Source organism: Heliangelus exortis, chromosome 2 (assembly GCF_036169615.1).
Source record: "Heliangelus exortis chromosome 2, bHelExo1.hap1, whole genome shotgun sequence".
Classification (NCBI taxonomy): domain Eukaryota; kingdom Metazoa; phylum Chordata; class Aves; order Apodiformes; family Trochilidae; genus Heliangelus; species Heliangelus exortis.
The window spans coordinates 34,918,161-34,944,654 of NC_092423.1; the positions used below are offsets into that span (position 1 = coordinate 34,918,161).

At 39.5% G+C, this 26,494-nt stretch overlaps 1 protein-coding gene across 1 annotated transcript in view; it reads left to right on the forward strand.

Moving 5' to 3' along the window:
- The first annotated feature begins 457 nt into the window (after nucleotides 1–457).
- ZNF385D (zinc finger protein 385D) overlaps nucleotides 458–26,494 on the forward strand; it is a 397,048-nt gene continuing 371,011 nt past the window's right edge. The window contains exon 1 of the mRNA XM_071735522.1: nucleotides 458–655. Within this exon, the coding sequence (XP_071591623.1) occupies nucleotides 553–655 (103 nt within the window). The 5' untranslated portion in view covers nucleotides 458–552. The remainder of the gene's footprint in view (nucleotides 656–26,494) is intronic.

Genomic DNA, 26,494 nt, shown 5'->3' on the forward strand with positions numbered 1-26,494 from the left:
GGCTGCTGCCTCACCACACATGGGCTTGTGGGAAGTGGGAATCTCAGGTTGAGTTACTCATCGTTATGGAGCCAGGAGTGTGCAGAACCAATTATTTTGGTAGCAGGAGGTAATGTACACATTCTTTACAGCGAAGGTACTGTAGGAGGAGGTTTATACTGGGACTGTCATTTCCCAAGCGTGGAAACCTTCTGGTCCCGGGAGCCCACCACCGACCGCCTCCTCTGATCTTCTCCCTCCCTTACGGTACCAACAGGGGGACTGCCGCCGCTCTGCCCCCCGCTCCCGCAGGACGCGGCCGGGCAGGTATCCCGCTCGCCCCAAGCGAGGCAAGGCGAGGCGAGGGGTGCGGGGCGGTGCTGTCGGGGGCTCCGCGCCGCTCCCTCCCGCCCCTGATTGACATCGGGACGGGCGGAGGCGGGACCGCCGGGACCGCGCTGCTCCCGCACGCCGCCGCCCGTCGCCGCCGGGGAGCGGGTCCCGCGTTCCACCGCCGCCCCCGCGCTCTCCCCGCCAGGCTCGGAGCTGCGCGGGGGCGCCCCCGCCCGCGGCATGGCCGGCTCGCTGGGCAGGGGGGCGGCGGGCTGGCGGATGCGGAGCGCGGCGGGAGGCAGGAAGGAGAAGCCGCCGGGCGGCAAGCCCCAGCCGCCGCACGGTAAGGGGGCGGCCGCGGTGGGGAGAGCGGGTGAGGTGGTGGGACGGGGGAGCCCCAAGGTCCGTGCGGGGCACCCCGGGGCCAACTTGTCTGTGACTTGTTTTGCAGGCTCAGGCTCCGGCTTCTTTGGGGCAGGGGGATCTTCTTTTCCCGTCCCCTCCAGCGGGTGCGAAGGGAGGAGAGCTCCCCGCGCCCAAACTCCGCCGAGCTGCGCCTCATGCCTTTTATTTACCGCGCACCGGGGCCAGGGGAGAGGGATAGTGTTCGCGTGTGTTTTGGCATCTTGCTTTGGTAGCGGCTTCTTTGATTTTTGTGGAAAGCATTTGCAGCCTGGCAAACGGTAGTGAATCTGGGAAGAGTCCTCGAAATCTTTTTTGGCTTTGCATCTGGCTGGTCTTAAATACCCGGGAAGCGTTGTTAAAAATACTTGCCCTTTGTGCTCTTGTCCCTCGCCTTACTTGTTTGGGAGATAGATGCTCTCTTCCTGGGCTAAACAGCAAACAGTTCTTCCAAGACCAGATCCTGGCTCTGAAAACATAGAAGGGACTGGTGTCACACGAACTATTGAAAACGAGTGTTCAGGTTCATGACCCGTTGTGTGCTGAATGATGAATGCGGTTACTCAGAGCTAAAGCTGTCATGTACAGTTTCCTTAGTGTACCACTTACCCGTCACTGTTGCCTGCTTTGATGAACAAACCCAACCGCTTGCAGAGATACGGTCACAGTGTCTGGAAATCTCTTTAGAATTTGTTCTAGCTCTGAGTTTCCCGTGGGTTTTAAACCTGCTATTTGGTTGCAGAAGTCTCTGATCTAATCCCTCAAGGGTAAAGTAACCGCTTAAGTTGTGTTTGAGTTCTAATTTAATTCGTGCTTCTTGGCTGTCGGATATATTATTCTCCAAAATAACTTCGTGCCTTTTTCAGAGAAGATAATTTGTCTGAAGGAGTAATTTGGGCTCTTCCCAAGTATATGGAGTGCTGTAACAACATATATGGTAATCTTGATGACAAAGGTGTTGGGATGATGGGGAGCCTGGTGTCTTACACGGTGGCATTCTGAAGGTGCTTGCTATGAAACTTATACCCCTAATGCAGGTCTGAAATGAAAGAAAACTAGAAGTTGCCTCTCCCACTGGCTGCCACCTGGATATTTCTGAACTAGAGTGGTTTTGCAGCCACACTTCCTTTTCTCTTTTGCTTGTTTATGCAAAGAGGCAAAGCAAAGAGGAAACAGACTAACAGAGTCTATGTAAAGGTTTGTTTTGTCAGTGGGTATCAAAATCCCCTCTAAAATTAACGGCTATTCATGAAAGGAGGTGTTATCCAGTTAAGGACTAAAAGTGTCTGTTTAAAGATTGTTCTAAATTTTTGTCTTGTTAATTCTGAGTGTAATGTTGGTTGTGATCTCTACCTCTTATTAGTGGGTGTTATGCAGTAGTTAAGCACATAGACCAAAATTCTGGATGCAGTAAAGTCAGTGGGAATTTTGCAACTGAACTGAGTATACTCAGATTTGAACCCACAGACTGTAAGGTGTTCAGCCAAACTGAAAATCTTTGACTAGCAGAGCTATGCAATTATGGCAAAGTTTATAATACTGCAGTTTGCTGCCTTGATTAAAATATTTTTGAAGTAGCTCTACCATAAATTAGTTACCTTAGGGAGGTATATTATAACTTGCTTTATAACCTTAACAAAAAGGTGCAATGTGATTCAGTCTGTCAGAGTTGCTTCTTACAAATGTTTTGAAATCTATCATATGCCACTGAATTCTCATTTAAGCAACTACTGTAAGAACATGGAACACTAAATTACACTGCAGTACATATAATTTGCATCCCAATTAATTTTAAGATGTGCTTTAAAGGCAACTACTCCTTTTGCTGGACTGTATTTGGAAGGTGCACTGGACTTATTAACCAGATCATTTGATGTCTTTTAACAACTCTGAATTTTAAGGTAAAAACAAAACTAGACCCAATCTGTCCATCCCTCATGCTTATTGTCTATACAAAATTTTGAGGAGGAAAAGAAATGTAGTATAACTTTAGTCCCCTTCTTAAATTTTCAAAGTTATAGAAACATTCTGTTTTTCAAGTCTGTGTAAAATTTACTTTTGGTTTAATTTAAGGTACGTTTATTTGGGCATCACTTAGTGGTCTAAACTGGCAGGGTGCATATTGATTTTACGAACACCTGAGCAAATCTGCCATTTAACTGAGTCAAGTTACAAGTATTTGCCAACTTTGACACTCTTCTCATCTTTTATTCACATAAAGGAGTTATTGAAACTTTTCTATATTTTTCAAATATTTTGAAAAACAAATGTGAATTTTTCACTATGATTTCATGTGAAATCCTTATAAGGATTATATAAGTCCTTATTTTACACTTTTTGTAGTCTCATACCATGTAAAGCAATGTAAAGTAGAACTAGCATACCACCATTGTGGTCTAGACAGTAAACAAAGTCTCTTCAAGACTCCAGCAAAAATGTTCAAGATCCTGTTAAGATGATGACTATTAAGAGTCTTGCAAAAAGCCTTGTTTTTAAATGATTTCATGTTGGGTAAGCATTGGGACCTTACATGTAAAATCTCCTGAGAGCTTGAAAACCTAGGTGGATGGCTACAGCCAGAATTGTGTTACAGATATGCTCTAAGCAGAAGATGTTAAGAAGTAGAGTAATGGAAATCACACTGTAAATCAAGTAGTATTTTACGGTACTGCTTAAGAAAAGTTTGAAATACTTGTATGAAAAAATCTCCTCCCTTGAGGAGCAGACACGGCAAGTTTGTGACTAGAAGATATGAAATAGGAAGATGTTTTAAGTTACTCAACACCATCAACAATAGCTTCTGGAGAGAAAGCAATAGTTTATATCCCTTTAGAAAAGTTTGTGCAAGTTTCATAGTGACAAAGGAGTTCTACATCCATGTCATTAAAAAAATTAATAGGGAAAATAGCACAAGTAAACAGTGCTGTATATTTGTGTAGGAGTGTCTGTCTATACCCAAGTGACATTTTAGTCAGAAAACGATGACTACTTAATTTCTTTGATTTTTTTTTTTTTTTTTCCCCCTCACAAAATGTGTCCAACACAGGCTGGGAAGTAGAAGTCCTCTGTGCTTCAGGCAGCACAATGGAATCCATTGGTATTGTACCAATATATTAGATCATGCCTAGGTAGGCTGGATAAATAAACGTGAGCTGTAGGAACACAGACCTTTGATTCACCCAGATAGACTGACCCACTTTAGTCTTCATCTGTCTAGAGCTGTCACAGAAGAAGACAAGATATTGTCTGTTTCTGTTTGGTCTTTATTCCATCTGAGTGTGATGGAATGGCTGGAGCATGGTAAGGACAGAAATTGGAATATAGCTCCAGAGAACTGGACTCTAGCAGTGTTGAACTGATGGGACAACAGAGAGAGGAAAAAAATCACCCTGCTTTCCTCTTTCATGTTTTCCTCTGCATAAGCATAGATGTGTGCACTTATGCTAGCAATGTCTGGTTGCTACTGGACTGGACTAATTCCACAGCTGATGTTAGGGAATTGAAGTTATGCTTGAGCTTTATAGTTTCAGATGTTCTCATCTTCACACATTTCTTCTTGAATTATTCAAGAATGTGTTTCAGTGTTTTCTGTTGGCTTGTTGCTTTTTACCTCCTCTGTCTCTTGGGAAATAATGTTTTTGGTCACACTGAGGTAGTCATAACCAAATCTTCTGTTTTGCTGGAGGCATACTTCACCACCTCTCACTCCATGTGTGGTTTATTGCACTATTTGTAAAAGTAAGTGTCTGAAATTCATGTCGGTTTTTGTATGTATATTTTTATATATGTATATAAATCTGTTTAATATGAAATAATAGAAGTTCTCTTCTTGAACCAAGGGAAACCTCTTTTTTATTGTGATCAGCTGGAATAATCTGCAGGTAGACTTTAAATCGTTTTTCTATCCTGTATGTTCAGAAAGTGCAAATATTCATGCTATTTCTACTTATATCTGCTAACACTTTAATGCCCCAGCCCCTTCTGGGATGTCACTGAGTGTTTACCATGTGTAATGCAGACCTTGCTGTGAAGGCATGGCTTTTGAAACAAGTGGATGAGTAAAGGGTTTGGCCTGGAGAGCAAGAAGGGTTGGTTTACCAAACATATTTTAACTTGCTTAGCCTCTTTCTTGGTGTTTTGATGTAAGCTCCAGCTGATACCTCTTACTTTATCTTCAGTAGACATTATATATAATAGGTACAACTTCATTAAGAGCTTTTGTTATTAAGGAGTTAAGTTCTGTTCTTTGTATGGTTTGGTTTTATTTTTTTCCAAAGTAGGTCACAATGGTGTTATTGTTAAAAAGGTAATACCCTTCATTGCCATAATTGTGTGCAATAAACAGTAGATGCCTGTTACATGGCATTTTTCCCCTGGCTTACAGAAGAGGATATTTATGGTATTGAAAAAATGTAGCATTACAACTTGCACAATTAGAACTAAGTAGTCCAAGCTGTAAATCCATAGATTATTCTAAATTTCAATTTACAGTGGAATGACAAGCCCAACATTTAGATCTTAGATGCTGACTGTTTTTTTTTTAAACTGCATACAGTTTTATGATATGCATTTAAGTCTAATTTTGGCACAGAAGTGTAGTTAAGAAACCAAAGACTTCTCCTCCATTCCATAACCAGATTTATTTTCCTGACCTTTTTTTTTTTTTTTTTTTTTTTTTTTTTTTTTTTACAGAAGATTTAGAGAGTTTTAATCAGACAGAGGTCACAAATCACTTTGCTGGAAAATGCAATGTGTGCTTTAAAACTTGGGGGTGGGGCAGGGTTGAGGGTGAGAGGGGAATCATTTTCCTGATCATTTGGCTCTTGGTGTTTAAAGTAGTGAAGCTAGGTGAAATGATTACTCTGACAGAACTAGAGAAACTATCTCATTTTAGTACATTCTGAAGTATTTTGTATTTTGAGTAACCCTGGCTCAGAAGAGTTTTATACTCGCATCTGGAAGTTTCCAGTCTTAGGATTCAGCTTAGTGTCCCTGCCTTTGTCTTTCCATTTAGCCTTGCCATGTTATAACAATGAATCATCTTGTCCATTAACTAAAGTTGGAATGTCTGTTTATGCACTGAATTTGTTTCATCACGGCGCCGTAATAATTGATGGGAATTGTGGCAACTCTGACTGCTTTCCCATATGTATTTGGGCTGGACTTTACCCAGTGCTGGGCTGAGCAGCAGGAGGATAAGCCATCTCAAAACCTGGAATATCTTTATCCTCTTAGGATTCAATTTTTCTCATGAAATTCTAGGGTAGCATTTTCATATTCTGTCTTTGTATATATCAAATCAGGCAGGGGCTGTAGTACCTAAAATCACAGTCATCTAAAATCACAGCAGCATTGCAGCACGTGTATATGTATAAGAGTTAAATCAGGAATGTTGTTATTGCAGGTTTCCTTTGATATGTTGTGGTTTTTTTATGGGTTTTAAATTAGTGCTGATTAAAAAATTAAAGCGTTAAACAAAATGTGAACAAAACTAGTGGCATTTTTTGATTAATTTAATAATGTTGATAGAGCAGAAAAGTGACACAGGGCAAATGATGGGACCACATGGCAGGGTGGTGCTGGCATTTTGCCAGCAAATGCAAATTCACATCTCTTGCCATGTGAATGGGCTTGCTGTAGAGTTCTTATTGCTATTTAAACAGAGTTTGGCAAATAAGTGTCCTTTTGTAAAAGAAATATTAACACTGGCTGTACCTTGACTCATTTAACAACAGTTAGCCTTAACTTACTTAGTGGTAGTAAAGTTGAAATTATTTTCTTCATTTCCATGAAAAAAACCAGCTTTGTTGTGTTTGGAAAGTAAATACTGAAGGATCTGCTTAATAAATAAAACTAAAATGTTGTATAAAACATGTTTGTGTTAAGGTGACTTTGTGATCTTCTCTTGTGCACTGAAAGGTCTAAGAATATTTCTGTGTGCACTCCATGGCCAGTTTTCATTAAGAGTTGTTGATGTCACATTCCTGTGGAAAGTATCAAAAAGTAGGAGCAAGAAGTAGAATTAGTGGGTAGAACCTTCTCCTAAAGGCAGATTAAAGTAGAAATAACAAGCCCAGGAACCTGTGGAAAGAAGCAAGAAAAAAGACCCGTTAATGTCAGTGACTGCATCGAGCTTTGCCAAATAAACCATTCCACTCTTATGTTCATTAATTATCCACTCTGAAGTTCTGAAACTACAGAGTGTGTAAAATGCTGGCATTGGTAGTGAGGGGAAGGAATGGGAGATTGAGAAGAGATACTCTTTCTCTAGAAGTTAGAAGAGATACTCTTTCTCTAGAAGTTGGATTGAGCAAATTTGGGTAGTATAACCAGCTGTACCAATCAGTTTAATTTTTTAGATGGTGGTCACTGTGGTTTCATGTGGGAGGTCCTGGTTGCTGCTAGACAAGAAGTGTAATTTAGTAAAATTCCGTAGGAGGTAGGTGAGACGACATTCTGTATTCAGAAGGTGTATGCAGAAAGATCAAGGGACCCTGGCAATGCATTCACATCAGCCAAGATCACAAAACAGATGAAATGCTGTGTTCTGTGCTGGGCAGAATGTCTCCAGGCCTTCTGCATGATTTTTAAACATGAGGCATTCTGATAAGTCTTGATGTGATTAATTTGTGGCTTATAGTGTTCAAGGCCGAGTTAGAGGGAATTGGAGTGCAATCTTCTTTTTTTTTTTTTTAAATTTAAGCTAAAGGTGTGAATTTTTGTCTGTCTAGCTATTTGGAATGTCCAGAGACATTCAGGTCTGCAAATCCATTTAAAAACTGGAGGAATATGGTCTTTAGAACACAATAATAGCTTTCTGGAAACACTGTCTTTTCCAGACTGGATGATGCTGGACTTTTATAGATTCTTTACAGCAGGCTGTGTCCAGTCCACGTATTGATTCCAGTTAACATTGAAGTAGCCTGAGGGATGGTCAGTTGGTTGTGTTAATGGTACAGCTGCATGCAGCCTGAGTTCCTTCAAGCCTTTGGCCTTACCAAGGCAAGTTCTAACAAAGGGAAAAAGAACTTACTGCCAGTTTTATTCCTTGTGCAGTAGGAGGACACCTTGTTAGTTTTCACTGAGAAGTGAAATCAGCTGAATCACTTTACTTTTTGGGAGAGGGATATATTACAAATGTGTAGGTGGAAAAGGATCACCTGGCAGAAACTGGAGTGAGATTCTGATCTTGAAATGACTTGACCTTGTGGGATGTAACTGCTTGCAAACCACACAGTCAGTGAGCTTATTCTCTTGGCTTTTTAAATTCTTCTGATTTACCACTTGTTCCAGGAACTGAAGAAGACAAATGATCTCACAGAAGTGATGATTAAGCAACACCTGAGAGTTTTCAGAGTTTTTCGTAGCCTTGAGCAGTTGTTTCACTTCAGGGAGGCAAAATCTGAAGATTTATCTTGGATCACCACTTGCTTCATTCCCCTTTCTTATTCCTGAAGCACCATGATGCCAGTTTGATAGTAGATTTTTAGCCAATGGCTTTTGTATTCTGCAAGCTGAAATTCTATTTTACTATGTTCCGATTGTAAAAAGAGGAAAGTTGCAAAATTCTTTATAGTATAGTATGACAAAGGTATATGACTTTTTTTAAAAACCAAGTGAAAACATATAGATTCATTAACTTAGCATCATCTTCAGCATTTCTAGTGGAAACCTGAGGAATGCATAGGATAATTCAGGTTGGAAGAGGCCTAAGGAAGGTCTCTAGTCCAGTTTCCTCGTCTGTGTCAGCTGTGAAATCAGATCAGGTTCCTCTCGTCAGTCCAGTCTTTAAAACAGCCAGAGTAGGAGAATGCATAAAATCTGTCATCTGGTTGCTTTCTCACAAACTGAAATTACAAACTGAGCCTTAAAGCTTTGGAAATGTGGGAGTTCTAGATAATGCCCCCATCTTCCCAGAAGTCAGGCCAAGAGTAAGTGATGCTAAAATGATTCTGCTGTTGATCTGAAGTATGGTTTGCAAAACTTAGTGCAAATTGCCTCATTTTGGGATGTTCCAGAAAATATACCTTAGAAAGCTTGTTTCTCTGAGTAAAAGGAGTGGTAACCATTCCTGGGCTTGCAATCTCATATTAGAGAGCACCTAGAAACATAGTAACTTTTTGAGATACAGGGAAGAGTATGCCAGGTATCCTGCAGCTATTCCTTGCATAAATCAGAAGTGAAGGTAAGATTTTGTGACAAGAAGGGTCCTGGCAACTGGAGTAATTGAAAAATTGCTTCATTCTTCAGACCACTCTGTTTTGAATTTAATAAATAAATAAATGTACACGAGCCAGACATTTTGGTGAACCCTTATCTGCACTTCTTGAACTCTCTAACCAAAAGTAAGGAAGCCATGAACAAATTGTAGCCCTGTAGCTGCTGGCCCAGTGTCCATCGAATGCACTCATGAACATCAGGAGCCTTTCAAAAACTTTCTGGGGTCTGTCTCTAGTTCCTTTGTCAAGGAATCTGGAACCCTGATGGTTCTGTTGGCTGTGGGCTCCCAGTACTCTCTGGGTCCCAGCTTTGGGTCAGCAATGTGGCTGTGTGCTCTGAGGCTCCACAGACCATGCTGCTAGCAGGGTGGATGAGTGGGTGGCTTTCTCTGGGTGTCACCTCTGTCTGGCTTCAGGAATCTGAGGAAGAAAGTTCAGCTCCATTTCATCTTTATGTCCTGTGTACAAGCCTCCCAGTGAATTTCACTGTTTTCCAATTATATTCCTGTGTAAGTAATTGTCATGCAACACAGCCTACATACAGTTGTACACCCTAGCTGATGATATAATATATTTTCCTGGTATGGTAGAGTAGTCTTTTTCTTTTTCTTTCCAAGGAAATAATAATGAGTATTTTTTTTTTTTTTTTTCCTCTCTCAAGGGAAATAACAACAACAACTAAAAATAGTTTTTTAGTGCTTCTGTAATCTTGTAGTAGGATACATTGGGCCATGGGCACACTTAAGGTACTCCTGTTATAATATTGTTTAGAGAAACTCTTTCTTTGCTTGACAATTTTTTAATAAGATCTTTCCTTGAGTTCTGTGGTATTCTGTGGTATAAGCTTCAGTTTTGAAATTTTTTCTTGCCTATGTTGTATCCAACTTTTGGTTTAGCAATACCTAAGTAAATATGTTATTTGATTATATCTTTGTCCCACTGATCTTTGTAGGTTTTGGTTTTAACAAGTAGATGGGTAAGCATTTGTGTTTGAGAAGTCTTTTGTCTTTGGTTTTATTTGTAACTTGTATTTCTAATAATAATTGAGGTATCAAAGTTAGGGGCAACACATGATTTAGAAACAAGTGAGGTTAATTTAAGTAACTTATAATTTTCCTATTATAAGAAAAAAAATGAGGACTGTACCTGCTACTAGCATTGTGAAAACTTGGCAATGGGTGGCTTTGTGACACAAATGGGAAGACAGATTTCTCTGGTCCATAATCCTAAACACGTTTCTTGAGAATTAACATCTGTACTCCAACAGTTTTATTTTTAAGTTTGTCTGTGTGCAAGAAGGTGTGTATGAAACCAATCCATGGAGCAGAAGGAACTGTAATGAACTAATAGCTTTTTCAGAAATCTGTGTTCTCTGGTCATAACTTAATGAGTTTTGAATCTGGTGTATAGAAACGTGCTAGATGAAGGCTGATGTGAAGTACTTGCACTGTCAGAGCAGCATGAGTGTCTATATTACCATGTTTTGTTGTTTTTATGTTTTTGCTGCATGAGAAGATAGTAATCACAGCAGGCACTACTGAGGAGCGTGGCTAGGAACTCTGCTGCCATCTGTGTAAGCGCTGCCTGTTCATGTGGGTTTTTTTCCTTATGTGTAGTTAAGCACTTAGTGTCTACAACCATCGTAGTAACATATCTGAAAACAGTTGTGATTATTAAAGTCAGTGGCAAACAGTAATATAACAAGATGATTTACTTGGGTTTTTTTCTATGTCCTTTGTTATTTTTTCACACCCCCCCCCCTTTTTTTTTTCTTATTTTTTCTTTTTTTTCTTTTAATTTACTACTTTAGACAGATTTCATGAGATACTGCTTCTTGTTCCAAATTTGAACTTGCCACGTTTGGCTTTGTACATCATAATCACCTCCACAGCAACCACTGTGATGCCATAAACAGAGGGTTTGACTGCAGGTGAAGAATGTAGACAGTAAAGTCAGAAACACCCATAAAGGAACACGTGGGAGGATAGAGAGGACAGGAAAAGTGATTATTCTGGCTTTCTGTGTAGTGATTTATTATTTCTTTTTCCCCAAAACTTTATTTTTTAATCTTTACTGATAGCTGAAAGAAAATAAATTATTTTAAAATGTCAGAATGGAATTTCCATTTCTGGCACTACAGTTGAAAAAAATGTATAAGGGGTGCATTTGGTTCTGCATAGGATTTCTTTTTCTCTGTTTTCATTCATTAAAGAAAAAAATTAAAAAATCACTTTTGTAAGTCCACCATGGGAGGATAGTTTTGCTGCTGTACTTTTCCCAGGAAGAGAAATTGCATTTGCAGTTCACAGAGAATGAAATTAAACTTGCTCTGTCCTGATGATCCACTCCTCCTACACCCATCACATTGCTTGGAGAGACTCATGCATGCTATAGGAGCCAGTGACTTGAATGTGCTTGCACCTGCTCTTGTGCATGAAGGAACAGGCACAGATTCAGGCCCACGTAGCTCTCAAATTAGAATTAGGTGCTGTGTGGAGTGCCTGTGTGTGTGTGTGTGTGTGTCTGCTTCCCTTCTGAGGTGTTTCTCTTGGAATGGGAGACTTCAAATGTATCACTTTGAGTATAGAGGTTGAGACTCGTTGCTGTTCTGGGATGTATTTGGACATGCAGAGGAAGATGGTGGTTTTAGAGAGCTGTATCACGCAACTGAAGGATACCCATTCTCACCTTGCATCTGTCTCATCTTCAGAACAGAGTTGGGTTTTAAACTGTAAAATCAGTACAAGTAATTGGCAAATGCCACACTGGCAACTGAAAGAGTGGACTGTCATCTTTTTGTTCAGTTGGGTGGCAGTGGGAAAGGTAACTTAAAATACCCCCACGCTCACTCTATAACCCTTCAGCCATCACCCAGTGGAGAATATGTACATAATCCTCTATTGCTTAGCTTTGTTATAGCTTTTACAGCTGTCCAATTCTTTCTTTTTTGGGCTGTGGCTTCTTGAAAGCATCCTCAGGTAGATAAATGCTCAAATGGCCTTAGTGCTCAAGTAATACCTTGAGTACATGCTGAACAGACCTCAGAGCAGTCAGTACTTCCTTTTCTTACATAGTAGAAATGGAATGCATAGGATGCCTGTCTAGAAAAAAAAAAATCACCAATAAGAACAGCGAAAGCTCGAGGATCAGCAAGGATCTCAGTTTAATATAACACTGATTCTCTGCTCCACAAGTCTTGTTAACGTGAGGAGACTCCCGCAATATATGTATATATATAAAAGTTAGCACTTTCTGTTTGACAATTCTAGCAGTTTTCATTTACATTTCAAAGCTGGAGAGAGACTGAGAGCTCTCATATCTGTAATTCCAATAGTCTCTCTGCCTAGACGACTGTTTCTGTAAAACTGATATAGTGTGAGCAGTTTTCATCAATTTCATTTGTTCCACCTTCTCAGATGAGCCTTTAATCTCCTGCTTGCTGATCCCTGGTTTATAATCAGATTTGACAGTGATAGGATGGTGGTAAATATCTCGATGTGAAAGTCTATAACAAGGTAGAGCTGTCATTTCTCTCCTCACTCCTCTGGTGAGATAAAATTTTATTTGTGAAGTGTGAATAACTTTAAAGCTTAAAGCTGCCGAGTTTCAGGCCATTTCAGGTGCATCTGTTTACAAGGAATAATATATTTTTTTCCCCTCTGAAAAAGAAAAAGGCTTATTTTTTTACTTGCTTCCTAATGTTTTGATGTTGTGGGAAGCAATTTTATGTCAACTTGATTAATTATGCTGTTTTCCCAGGGGCTGATAACCTACTGATTTCAAGTACAACCTGAAATAAGATATTTGATGTGTGCATTATAATTTTGATTCCTGAACAAAAGCATTCCTGAATGGTTTTAATTCTATCAATGAAAACCTTACAGTTAAGGGAATGACAATAGGTTTAATAGCTTAGTTTAGCAAATGTCTGTCATGCTTTTTAAATTTTTTTTTAAATACAGTTTTGTGTATATATGTCAAGTGCATAAATTTTGCATATCTTTTGCTCCCTGTCAAAATGGAAAAATCCTTTCTCTTTGCTTTTAAATTCATCCTCTAGGTAATCTTAAAGCCACAAGTTATCATAGTAAGAATATTCAAAGTACAGAAGGTTAGGAACATACACAAAGTTAATTGTATACTCAGGTTATGTTAACCATAACCCATGCCTATGGAATAAAAATTCTGTCCAAACTATAAGATGTTATCTGTCCTTTTTAATAATTGGGGGTGGGGGGGTTGTTTGTTTGGGTTTTTTGTTTGTTTTTTAAAAATATTTTTATCTGGCTGTGTGTTCCCTTTAATTTTGTATTCTTATTTAAAAATCTGGCATTATCCCATTGCAACCTGTTTGCCTCAAATCTTTCTGTTTCCAATCTTGGAAGGAAAAGCCTCTAAATGCATTATTATATTTTCTGTCTCTCTCTCTCTCACTTTTCTTTTCATGGTACACTAATTCCCATGTCTTTGCTGTTGCAAAAATTCTTCCCCCTTCTATTTATTCCTTATAGCCTCAGTTCAATCCGAGCTTTAATGTCAAATTTTAAGAATTGAAATGTGGTTTCTCCTCCTGTTTAAGCTCTTGCTTTTCCTTTTTAGGATTTGGTGTTCCTTCTACCTTCCTATTCAAATTTCCATCTGAAGCACTGAACATGCTTCAATTTGATAAATATAAACTATCTGTTGCCAAGATTTATCCCTTAATGGGATTATTTTAAAGAGATTCGTGGTTTCTTTCATGTGTTTGAGAATCTTAAGTTTTTCTTTCACAATTGTAACAAGATTCTAAATCATCCTAAATTATGTAGCTCTGCACACTTACCTGTATCATGGCACCATAGATTTTGTATGTTTTCTCTGTTCACTTTTGGTTTTATGCCAGCAGCTCCAGGAAGATCAATTCTTACTCCTTAAAGCACATTTTTTTAAGAATAACTTTACAAATTGAACAGAAGAATTATTGTGAGTAAACCACCATCCAAACTATGCACATCAAAACCAAACTCAAATAACCAGATGTGCAGGCAAGTGGTAGTGATGATTGTTGTCTGTGGAAGATGCTGTTCTTGCTGATGGGTGGTGGGCAGTTGTCTTTTTGTTGTTTTTTAATACATGTGACTTGCAGAACTCTGGAAATTACTGATAGAAAGGGAGAATCTGATTTGAGAGATGCCTGCAGACTGTGCAGGGTAGTGAAGGACTGCATTAGTGTTTTTTACTGGCAAATGGTAAAAAATAAATTTTTTGTTAGGTCAGTCTTTGTAACTGTTCCACTCACCTGCCTTTTGGGTTCTCACTGGCTATGCTATTCCAGAACTTTGACAAGAATAATGAAAAGTTTCATGCATTAAATGAGAATTACAATTTCCTTATTAATGTTACTTTTCCCTTTGGCAAATTTTTCAGCTTCAGAGAGTGTATTTCTACTCCTGTACTTAGAATTAATTTTATATATCTTGTCAACTGAGTTGTTGGAAGTATGGGTAAAAGACTGTATATGGCAGTCATTTAAGGGGAATACTCGGAGTGAGCTGGTCCTACAAACACAGTGCCCAGCTGACCATGAAGCATAAGAGAATCTTCTGCTATGAAGGAACTGCAATGTGTATGGCCAAAGACAAAGCTGGCATAGAGTTCAACAAATGGGAACAAGTTGCAAATAAATCAGCATTCAGACAAAAGTGATTACCATTGTCTTCTCTGCCAGCCTGTGAATTGACCTTTAATTAGCTTAGAATTATAAATTTTGCAAATTTAGGTGAAAGGTAGTAGAGACTGAGTCAACTGAAAGTGGATTGCTTGAGATTTTTGGAGGGATTATTACTGAAAACAATACAATTGCTATCAAAACATGAATTTTGTATAATATGTAATTTATTCATATTTAATATATAAATGTATAATTCTGTAATAATGTATGAAAGTAGAGGACCTTTAATGGAAGGCAACATGCAAAACCCTGTATGAGAGGGGACGCAGCATTGCCCAACTCTTCCAGCCAGTTATAGGTGGTTTTCTGACAGGGAGTGAGGGGCTGCATTTAATGACTTAGACATATAGGGGCACATAAGCAATGTCAGTATAGTGTCTGACTGCATTTGAGAAATGGGAACAGGTATCCAATGAATTCACTAAAGCAAGTTAGTTGGGTTTATGAGTGTGGAAAATGATGCATACACTAGGAAAAAAGTACCATCTGACCAAATCTGAATGTGTAGAGCCTGAATGCTGTCACTGAAAACTTGCTTATCGATAGCTTCTTGACTGTAAAATTTAATTTTACAAGTGTGGAATATTTTTAAATTATGGTATATGAAATATTATAGCAGTAATAAAGGAAGGCAGTAGCAAAAAAGTGTGATTTAGAAGGCGACAAAAAAGCAGGAGGAGGACAGTGAAGCCTCACACAGAAGGATTTTTTCTGGATAAAGGTCATTCTACAACTGAGCTTGTGCAAAATTAAGTATGGTAGATTTAAAAAAAGATGTGGAGGAGGTGAAATAATTAACTGGTTTAAGAAAGCAAAAAGGAGTATAATATAGGGTCATCAGCAGTAATGATCATGTGTGTGTCCAGTTCTGTATTCCCCAGCATAAGAAGGACACAGAGCTCCTGGAACATGTCCAGAGGCAAGCCACTTAAATGATCAGAAAGCTGGAGCACTTCCCTGTGAAGACAAGCTAAAGAACTTGGGATTGTTCAGCCTGGAGAAAAGGAGGCTCTGATGTGACCTTATAGCAACCTTCTGATATCTGAAGGGGGCCTACAGGAAAGCTGGGGTAGGGCTTTTTACATGGATATATAGTGAGAGGACAAGGGGAAATGGTTTCAGACTTGAAGAGGAGAGATTTAAGTTAGACATTAGGAAGAAATTCTTTACTGTGATGGTAAGATGGAAGAGTTTGCCCAAGGAAGTTATGGCTGCCTCATACCTGGAAGTGAAGTGTTCAAGGCCAGGTTGGATGGGCCCTTGAGCAACCTGGTGTAGTGGAAGGTGTCCCTGCCCATGCAGGGGGTTGGAACTATATGATCTCTGAGGTTCCTTCCAACCCAAACCATTCTATCATTCTATGATCATTTCAGTTCAACAGCTGGAAAGGTTATTTGAAAAAATGTCCTTATCACAGACAGAATGCAACAGCAGAGATAGGCTGTTTTAAGTTTCTCTTAATGGAAGCCAGAAAGCAAACAAGAATCCTGAACTGAAAATCTTCTGGTATCTATGCTCTGTCTATGGAAACCTATGGTTTTCAAGGAGAAATATGATGATTGTGAGATACATAATTCATACAGTAAAACTGTTTAAGGTTTCTGTGTCTGTGGAATGTTCTCTGATTTGTCTTTAACCTGGAGGCAAACAGTGAGGGCAGCTTTCCCACAAAAAGATTAAATCACTTAGATGAGCTATTACAATAACTAAATGAGCTACTTGTTTCAGTAACTTCTGTAAGAGGACAGAATAACTTAGGGGACTGGAATCTTTCAATAGATCAATTAATACAGAGTGAATGAATGAATAGTGACTACAGTCCTCATCAAAGATCAAAGATAGGGCAACTCATCAATCCAGCCTGAAAGGGTGCATGTGTGTATTTTTTTTTCTTTCTTTTTTTTTTTTTTTTTTTTTTTTTTTCTCTTTTATTTTCTCTTTTTCCACCATGAGTCCAGAAATATTATTTCAGCACACAGGTAGTTGAGCTGTTCCTAGAGCTTTTTGTTACCTGTCACAAGATACTGCTAAATAATAATGCCAGGTAGCCTGGCATTTGGGATGGTTCAGAGGAAATCGAGCCAGGCAATAGGGAAACTCTTAAATTTTCAAATTGTTGCTGGTAATGTTCTTGTTGCAAGGAAAAGAATAAGTCAGGGAAGAGGCAGGGGAATACAGTGCTACTGGATGACAGCAGCTCTTTGGGGCATGTCAGTCAATGCTTGCATCTAAATCAAAGGGATGAAAGGGAAAGTAGCATTTGTGGGAAAACAAAGGAAATCCTAAGGGTGTCAGTAGTTCTAAAATTTTGTGAAAACAGAGCAGTGTTAGCTCCACTGTGATACCTGGGGAAATTCCCCCAAAGAGGCGCTGATGTAGACTGCATACCATGGTGTTTGCTAGTGCAGTGTTTGGAGGCACAGGAAGGTAGAGCCCAGTAGAATTGGCAGCAGAGCTACCCAAGACAGGTATGATCCAGGTTAAAATGGCAGGTCCCTAGCTGGGGGTATGTGACTACTCACAGTACTTGAAAGCAAGATAGTAGCACAGCACAGGGACTGGCAGTGAGTCAGAAGAGCTGGACCTTTTATTGCCTGCAGTAGCCTTTTGCAGTCCATGCCACTTCCATACAACTGACAACACATGGAAGTAATTTATTCTAAGCTTTTATGCCTATGTTGCAGCCTCTTGGTTCTGCTTTTCCTGGTTCCCAATCAAAATTTCCTTCACCAGGCTCCTTAACACTCTCGGTTGCATCCTGTTTTTTCTTAGCTCTGTTTTATGCCATTCATATCCAGCAATCTTTACCAGATTTATTGGCAGACAATATGTTTCCCAAGCCTAATTTTTCCAACAAGTCGTTAGCCATGTTCTTAAGAAAATTCCATCTGGAACAGACATTAATTGCAATGACTTTTTCTATTATTCAGATTTTGGCAGAGTTCTAAGCAATTCAAAATGGGGTCTTCCTGATAGCGAATGATGGCAGTGTTAATTTGCAGTGCTATCAGTTCTCTCTGTAATTACAACTTTTCACATATATATTGCCTAAAAAAAAAATGTCAGAGGTTTGGAGGAACTAATTATGCCTAGGCCTCACAGTTCAGAGTAATTGGAGCCATGTGAAAGAAAGGCACTTAGGAAGATAGATGGGAATTAAGAATACATTTCTGTGGGACACTCTTGCCAAATGTTCTTAGACATGACAGTCAAGGATACTATGACTAAAGGAACAAATGCATTCTTTTTTGTCTTTAATGTATTGTGTGTTTGATAGTGCTTTGTGGGATTTGTGTAGATCTTGTTCAGTACTAATTTTCAAAAAATAAATGACCACATTACATAATTGAAAAAAAAAAAAAAAAGCAGATACAACAGATGAACATGCATTGAATTTCCTTTTTGACTCTGAATAAATTTAATTTGAGAAAGTCAGCAGTGAATTGGATAAATGATATTTTGTTGTCTTATTTGTCTTTAACTGAATGAACTAAATTTTTTTAATATCTCCTTAATATAGAGAATTTTATCTGAACAAGTTTTCATTTTAGTGGATAACTTATTTCAATTTCATACACAATTGGACTCGAAATATACGTATTTTAATTTTTATTTCAAGCTATTTCAGCCTGGGAGTTTGAGTAACTATCTTCTAGAAGTAGTTCTTAATTCAGTGAAAAGTTTGTATATGCAATAACTCTTCTGCATCAGACAGTCTTGATTTTCTCCCAGACTTAGACAGCTTTACACCTGAATTAGTTTGTCTGTATGCCCTTCATTTCTCCTGTCATTCACCATTTCAGTGCTGGCACAGAGCCAGTTTTGTCCCCTTGGTATCATAATTCATGTGTGAGGTTAATGTAGGTTGAATCACACAATTTTTAAATCACCGTGTTTCCTAAAAACGTGTGTTCACATCCATAGTAGTCCAGAGGTTCTCTTCAGAGTGAAGGAAACATGTCTCAGCAACGAGAACACTGAAATGCAGAATTCTAGACATATCTAGAAGCATGAATGGAGAAACACAGAAGAGAGCCAGGGCTGCTTCAAAACAAACAAGCAAGGAAGCAACCAAAGGAAGTGCCTTGGGATGAACATAGGGATGCAAACTGCCTCCATGCCTCTGCTTGTTGATGGCGTGCAGGGCTAAAAGCAGACTGATGGGAAGAATGTGCCATGATCCCAACCTTGCCTTGAAACAACTTTGCCTTCAGTGCAGTGAGCTTGTTGTGTCCTAAAGACAGATTTATGTCAAGTGTCTTCCCATTGCCCGGTGCCAGATGAGCCACTGGAAGATGTTGCGGCGAGCCTTCTCTCAGGGACACGGCTCTTCTCCGAAGCTCTCTTGCTGTCCCTCTCCTCAGGCATCTTCATCTCTTCTTCTGCTTCTGGGAGCATGCCTTTTATTTTGCCCTTCAGCCCCACCCATTCCCGGCTGGGGCAGGCCCTAATTATTGGGCACAGCTGGGCCTAAGCTCCCAGTTCATTATCGGTGATACCTGAGGACTTGTGGTTCTCTCTACAGGAAGAAGCTCAAGTGTACTGGTTACACATAGTGTTTGGTGCTGTTGTAAGGCATTCTCGTAAAGGTGTGAGTGGAGGTCCCTAGTCCCCAGGTGCAGGGGAGAGCAAACTTAGACTTTCTTCCCACTTATCTTGTTCACAGAATCACAGAATTGTTATGGTTGGAAAAGACATCCAAGATCACCTTGTCCAACCATCAACATCCCTTGTACTTTCACTAAGAAGTCAATGAAATTTTCCAGAGGTGACTGAAATAATAGCCTGGGCTGGGATAATTTACAGAAGGTGGAGTGGTTGGGAGCAAAACTGAAAATGGTCACCAAGATGAGCTTGGCCAGCACTGTGACCACCCTGGCACCGGGGGTATCTTATAAAGGCTGAGTGGGGAGTAGCTGAAGCTTCTGATGAAGACACTGTCTTAGCAAGTGAAGTGTCCTGGTTTTCTGCTGCTCAGTCTGGGTGAAATTGTTTCATGCCATCAGTACATATGGGCCAGAGAGGAAACGGGAATTCATGGTTGGGAAGAAAATGCAGGACTAGTAGCCACAGTTAGACCCACTTGGACTGCTTCAGGTGTATGTACAACATCAGGTGACAAATCACTCTCCTTTAGCTGTAAACAGGGCAGAAAGAACTAAGTGATATTTATGCCTTGTTTTTCTTCCCCTGCTGCCATATCACCTTTTTCACTCTCTTGCAATTTAAGGCTCTTGAAGGCATGCCTCAGGGCAACATGCTGATAAGTCTATGGAGTTTTATCTAGTTCTATTATCCACCCTTCCAGTCAGGAGCATCGCAGTTATTGTACCAGAGCTCTGTACAAAAAGGCTTTATGATCACCCAAGTGCTAGTAAGATAAGATAGGATTGTTATATGGCACCAAAAGGTGGGTATGGAGACCCTTATTGAAACAGTAGTTTTGTGTAGAGTGTTTTTAAAGTGTTTAGCATTAGCATGGCCATTATGGAGAAAAGTTTCAAATAGCTGCTGAGTATCTGAGACATCCCTGTAAGGAATGAAAGAATGCAGAGAAGATGTGGTTTTGATCTCTCGAGCCAAGAAAGCAGATTAGCTGAGGAATGTAGCTGGAAAAGGCAAGGCCATGCAGGAAGGGCACCTGGACGATCACATAAACAACTGTTCAGGAGACTGTACTGTTGATGGTGAACATCCCTAGAAAACAAAGCACCGTGTGCTGTGATGAGGACAGGAGGCCAGTGAATGACCACTGAGCTGTCACATCTGTCTGTAGCATTTTACCACCTAGGAAAGGGAGACTTTACTGTCATGATTTATAACCTGTTGGCAGTAATATATGAGCCGATGGAATTTTGGGTATGTTCTGCTCCAGCTCTATTGGGGTTTTATGTTCTGTTGTTTTATTCAATTAATAAACATTTTTATTGTGAAATACATGGCAAAACCTTCTCTCTGAAATGAAGCTTTCTTCTTATAACATTAGTTCCTAGTAGTTTGTTTGTGTGAAGACAGAGCATTCATTTTCTTACTTACAGTAAAGAAACATTTTTCCTGCCTTCTACCCTCTAGATTCTAACTGGGAGCATGTGATGCAGCTCTGACCCAGATTCACCTACCATCTGGACTACCTTTTAGAAACACCCTTTTCCACTGTTTCTAACATCCATGGAAGCTCTTCAGCTTTGCCCCCCAATCCATTAAAAGTGATCTCTGATGTAACTCCACAGATTACAGCAAAACACAGCAGACACGAATGACAGAAACAGCTGTTGCTTACAAGTACCAAGCCTTGTCACCTCCAGTTTATTTTCAGTCTTACAAATAGCTAGTTGTCTGAGCAGAGCTCAGATTCCAAAGAATCTGGCCTAAGTGACTTCCCTGCTCTCTTCTTCCATGTTAATCATGATATATTCAGAACACAGAATTATCGCAATTGGAAAAGACCTCTACAATCACTGCGTTCAACCATCAACATCCCCCCCATTAAAATTAATAATATATATATATATATATATATATATCAGTATTTATCACTGTGCCCACTAGAGCATGCAGAGCCTCATCTACATGTTTTTTAAATACTTCCAGGGACGGTGATTCCACCATCATCCTGGGCAATCTGTTGCAATCCTTAACTACTCCCTCAGTAAAGAAGTTTTTCCTCATATCTAGTCTAAACCTCCCTTGGTGCAAGTTCAGGGTATTTCTTCTAGTCTACTTACTTGAGAGTAGAGGCCAGCACCCACCATTTAACCAGGCTGTGAAGTGCCTTGAGGAAGACCAGGATCTCATGTCTCTTATTGGCCTCGCAAGTTCATGGGACAGGCTAATGAATGCTCTTTAGTGTTCAAAAAAACCTTTAAATCTCAAGCAGGTGGCTGTTGCCTTTGTGAGATTGGCTACTTGAATTGATGTGTCAGAACAAAACTAGTTAGCTGCATGTTAATAGGAATGTAAGTGGTGAATTTCCAGACTGCAGTGACCATGCTTAGCATGATGTTAAGAAACAGCTCTCATATTGATGGAGTAGTACTGGAAATAGTTTCCAATGAAGGTATTTTTCTCTCTCTCTTTTTTTTTTTAAAGAAGTTGTGTTACCACAGGTGGTCACAGATTTAGAATCTTAATTTGATGAACAAACCCTGTTTAGCTGATCGAGACATTAAGTATTCAAGAATAATGAAGTTGTTCTGGGAAAACATTTGGAAAATACCCTTTTTGATTCTTACCTCACAGAGTTCCTTGTTCTCATAAACATTTCCTAGCTCGTGAAACACTATGCAAGTGCAGAACAGTGAAGAACAGAAAATAATTCATTGCCTTAATGATGGTCAACATTGGAATCTAAGTTGGAAAGCTGGTGTACAAGTAGGCTGCTGGTTTTGAAATAATCTGTTGTAAGAAAAAGTGGTCTTTTACAGATATACTATATATAACACGTATCACTTCATGTCTTAACACAGACTACTTCTGCATTTTTTGCGATGCATCTGATATACATATGTGTGTAAATTTTAAAATAAAATTATCCTTCTAAATCTTAAATGAACCTATGGTAACTGTCTACATGCATTTTACAAAAACAATAGTGTATGGGTTTACTCTTAAGGATTGCCAGAATATCAGCACCTTTGAGTAAAAATTAGATAAAACTCAGAGAAAAATAATTTGAAATTGTAACCTTGCAAATTGTGCATTACAGCTGATTTTGTTAGTTAGAATCCTTCAGTTAATGAACAAAAGGGATCTATGTGTCTGATTAAGACCTGTGTGGCTGGAATTTTGAATTCAAGAACAAATGTTTTCCTAGCAGAGTCTATAATGCAAGGATTGTTTCCTTTTTATTATTTTTTTTAATTTTTCCCTATCCTTCAAAACAATAAATTAAAGAATATTATAATTTCCTTGGTGGGAAAAAGTAATGCACTGCATTTTAAATTGTTTGACCTATTTAGGAAACTAGGGACTTCAGCCTTTTAGACTTAATTCTTTTAGTAGTTGGTATCTACCAAGGAGGGTGCCAATTATCGCCAGCAAATATTAAACACCTTTGAACTAGAATGAAGTAATTGAAGAGAAACTACAGAATTACAGGGTCAGTTCACTGTCAATTAAAATGTGAATTGAACCTTAAAGTAAATCTCCCAGCATTAGGAATTGGCAGGGTTTTTCAGGACCATGAGGTGAAAATCCTGTTGTTTTCTTTCCTGTTGTAAATGACACAATGTGACACAGTCTGAGAAGAAAACGTTACTACCTGAGACCATCTAAAATGAAATAATGTTGTGATTTGTGCCATATGGGTGTCTGAAGTAATTGCAATGTCAGTGCTTCTTAAGTAGGGTAAGGATAGGGACCTAATTCTGGTCTGTCTGGAGAAGCCTATTTTGATGAACTTTCTTTCAACTCTGTTTATCTCAGGCATATGTTCAGAGATAACCTAAAGGGGAAGTCACTGCAATCTGTTTGTATTTCCCCAAGCTATTGAGTATGCTACGTCCAGAATTATGCCAGTGATGGTCTGTGCAAGCACTGAGACAACAAGGTTAAAGCCTAGTATTTTTCTAGTTCATATCAAACCTAAAGAAATGATCTGTCACCTTGGTATTGTGGTTTGGTATGAGCAGAACAGTCTTGACTTGGGAGTCTTTGTTGAATTTAATTTTTTACCAATTAAGAGAAATGTCCGATCACAGGTTTGGGTACTGAGGGGGAAGAAAAAGGAAAGAAGAAAAAAAAAAATCAAACAAGTCAGCTCCTTTCCTTCCCTTTCCTGAGGCTCAGCTTAACCCAACTACCTCTCCTAATCCATTCCTAGTCTTGGCTTCACTTATTTTCACTTCAGCTTTGATTCAGTGTGCCCGAGCTCCTTTAGTGAAGTGTGAGAGATGGGGTCATGTGCCATAAAGGTATATTTCTGCTCTTCTTGGGTTTACTGTTTTTCCTGCTTTTTTTCTTTCTTAATGTCCTTGCTCTAGTATGACACCCACAGGCCTAAGTCCCCTTGGAAGTGTCCCTGCCCAGGCATGGATTCCTTACAGCCACAGCCCTGTGGGGGTGTCCCTGCCCCATCATGGGCCACCCTTGGCTGGGATTTTTCAGGGGCATCCTTGTCCCTGGGTGGGCTGCCTCTGTTTAGTGTGGAGAGCTTCCTGCCCACAATGTGTCTCCAGCAGCACTTCCAGCTCCATGTCTCCCATCCCTCACGGCTGCCACTGGCCCTCTGAAACCTGCCTGAAGTTCTGGGGGGCAATGGGATACTTATGTGGATTTTGGAACCAGGTGTGACCAGCTCAGGGCTGCCTTCCCCATAGGGCACGCTGCAGCCTCCTGCTGCTGAAACCCTGCTGTTGGTCCCCTACATGGTGAAGATTTTTCTGACCTAATTTTAATATTCTACTCTGCCACAACAGCTTGCAGACAGACTTCAGCCTGTCTGCAAGTACTGAGTTTTGTAAGGGTTTGGAGGAACCAGTTAACTTCAAGGAAGGGCTGGTTGATGAATAGCAGACAAAGAAACAAGACTGTAAAGAGCATGCCATGTAAAGAGTGATTCCACAAATCTTAGTTGTGTGTTAGTCCCTGTGTTTCATTGATGTTGCAGCCATCTTTCACCTTAAATAACAAAAGGCAGCTCTATTTCCCCATGGACTTCAAGCTACTTCTGGAAGGTAAGCAGCATGCTCATTCACCTTAAGCTATAGCATGCTTCGTATTCTCATGCTTCATATCCTTATTCTTCCTTTGCTGCATTTTAATATATTTGCCATATTGCTGAAACAGTCATTTATCTCACTGGGATTAGATAATTTTTCACTGACCTGAGGCAACAGAAAGTTGAAGCAAATGCCTGGGAGTGGATGCTCTTCTGTGCATGTGATCACAACCCACAGTCATCTCCTGGTCTCTGCCATCTGGGATTTCAGCAAGGGTGTGTACCCAGTTCATTGACTCTGGTTGTGCAGCTCTTCCTTTATTTCTCAGCTAAATCTTGACAGCCATGCCATCTAAAAAGCTCAGGACTCAGCTAGCTGATGCTGGGCTTTTAGTGTATTTGTATGAGCCCAGTGATGTCGGTTCAAGTTGTTGTCTGAAGGTTCAGAAGTGGAATGCCATCTTGTTTAACACTTCATGAAGGTTTACAAAGCTGCTTGAGTTTGTTTCCTAAGCTATCATATTCTAAAACTTACCTTCACTTTGAAGACTAAAACTGGGATTTTCTGGGATTTGAATGTCTGTTTGGATCCCACATACCGAGTCAAATGCTTCTAGACTGCAGGTCTTCTGATGGACATATCCTATTCATCTGAACAGAGCATTCTATTATATAAATTGTCCACGGCCTATTTTGTTCAAAATGAGCTATCATTCTGGCTTTAGATAAGCTGAAGAAAGTATCTTTTTACAAAGCAGACTGAAAGTCAGTAGACCAAATTGTGTAAAAAGAGTTTGGTATTTCAATTTAAAGTTATATTGAGGATGAGGGAGAAAAAGAGAGACCTTTTTTGTGCTGAAAGTTATGATTAGGACAAAAGTAATTCTAGCACAATGGCATCACTTTGGAAAATGGCATTTCATTTAAAACAGCCTTCAGCTGAGTCTATCAGAACTGTCAGTCAGAAGAGGAGGCCATTAGGCAGGAAGCTCTACTGAAAAACTGTAGGTACACAGCTTGTTTGTTTATATCTTCGATGCAATAAATACCACCATATTTTTTGATTTGAGAAATAGGAGAATAGTTTATTTAGTCAGAAAGACTGAAGCAATGAATTTCTAAGGTAAGATTCTTTGGAGTGGGCCAGGGGGTGGTCAGCGTGATACTTAGTTCTGAAGTCTTTGAAGGACTTAGATGCTACATTTCTTCTGCCTTGTAAACTCATCGGTAGTGTTGTTAGTTTGGCTTTGGATGTTATGTATATGTGTGATGTTGGACATTGCATAATACTTCTGTGTTTTGGAGAATCTGTTAAAAGTAGTCTTGATAGATACTAAGTGCAATGGAGACACTAGTGTTATGGCAGAGAGATTTTCCTTCAAACTCCCAACTCTTTTCTAGGTGCTTAGTATTTGTCCCTCATGCTTGATTGTGAGTTACTGCTTCCTATGCTACCAAATGCTTTTTCTGCTCTATAGATGTCTGGCTCCCGTGTTCTTAAAGTTGTCTCATTTTTCTGGAACCAAGTGTTTCCAAATTTTTACTTAGCTTGGTGTTCTATTTTTTTCAAGTCTGTTAAAGGCTTTGAGTGTCAAAAAGCTTTTGTTTCCTTCAGTATGCCTTTATCTGCTGATGTAAGAAAAAAGATACTATCTCTGCAAGTGCTACTTCAGCTGTTCCTGATACAGTCTTCTTGCTTGTCCTTGTCTCACCTGGTCAGTAGTTGGAGGCTGTAAAGGTTTTTGAAGGTTGTATCTACAGATGACTTAGGGAGAGATTAATTTCACCTACCCTTGATGAAGTTGGAAATTCAGCATGTGGGTGAAAACTTGTTGGCTAACGTTTCTGGACCAAAAAAAAAAAAAAAAAAAAAAAAAAAAGAAGCTATTTTGTTACTTATGGTAGGAAAACAAACAAAATGGGGGAACAAATCAAAGTTTCAACCCAGTCAAAATCCACCCAGTTCCCGCTCCTATTTTTCACTTAAAAATGACAGATTCTGGAGGAGTGTTTATGCCCAGATCTCTAGTATAGAGTCAGGATTTGATGTCTGTCCAAAATCAAAAAGGGGGAAAGGCCCACTGATTTCTTTGATATTGTTCATGTGAGTTCATCTAAGTATAGCAGAGAGGTGACTATAGAACTAATTACCCTCAGCGCTTTAGGATTAGAATGCTGATATTTGATAATCTG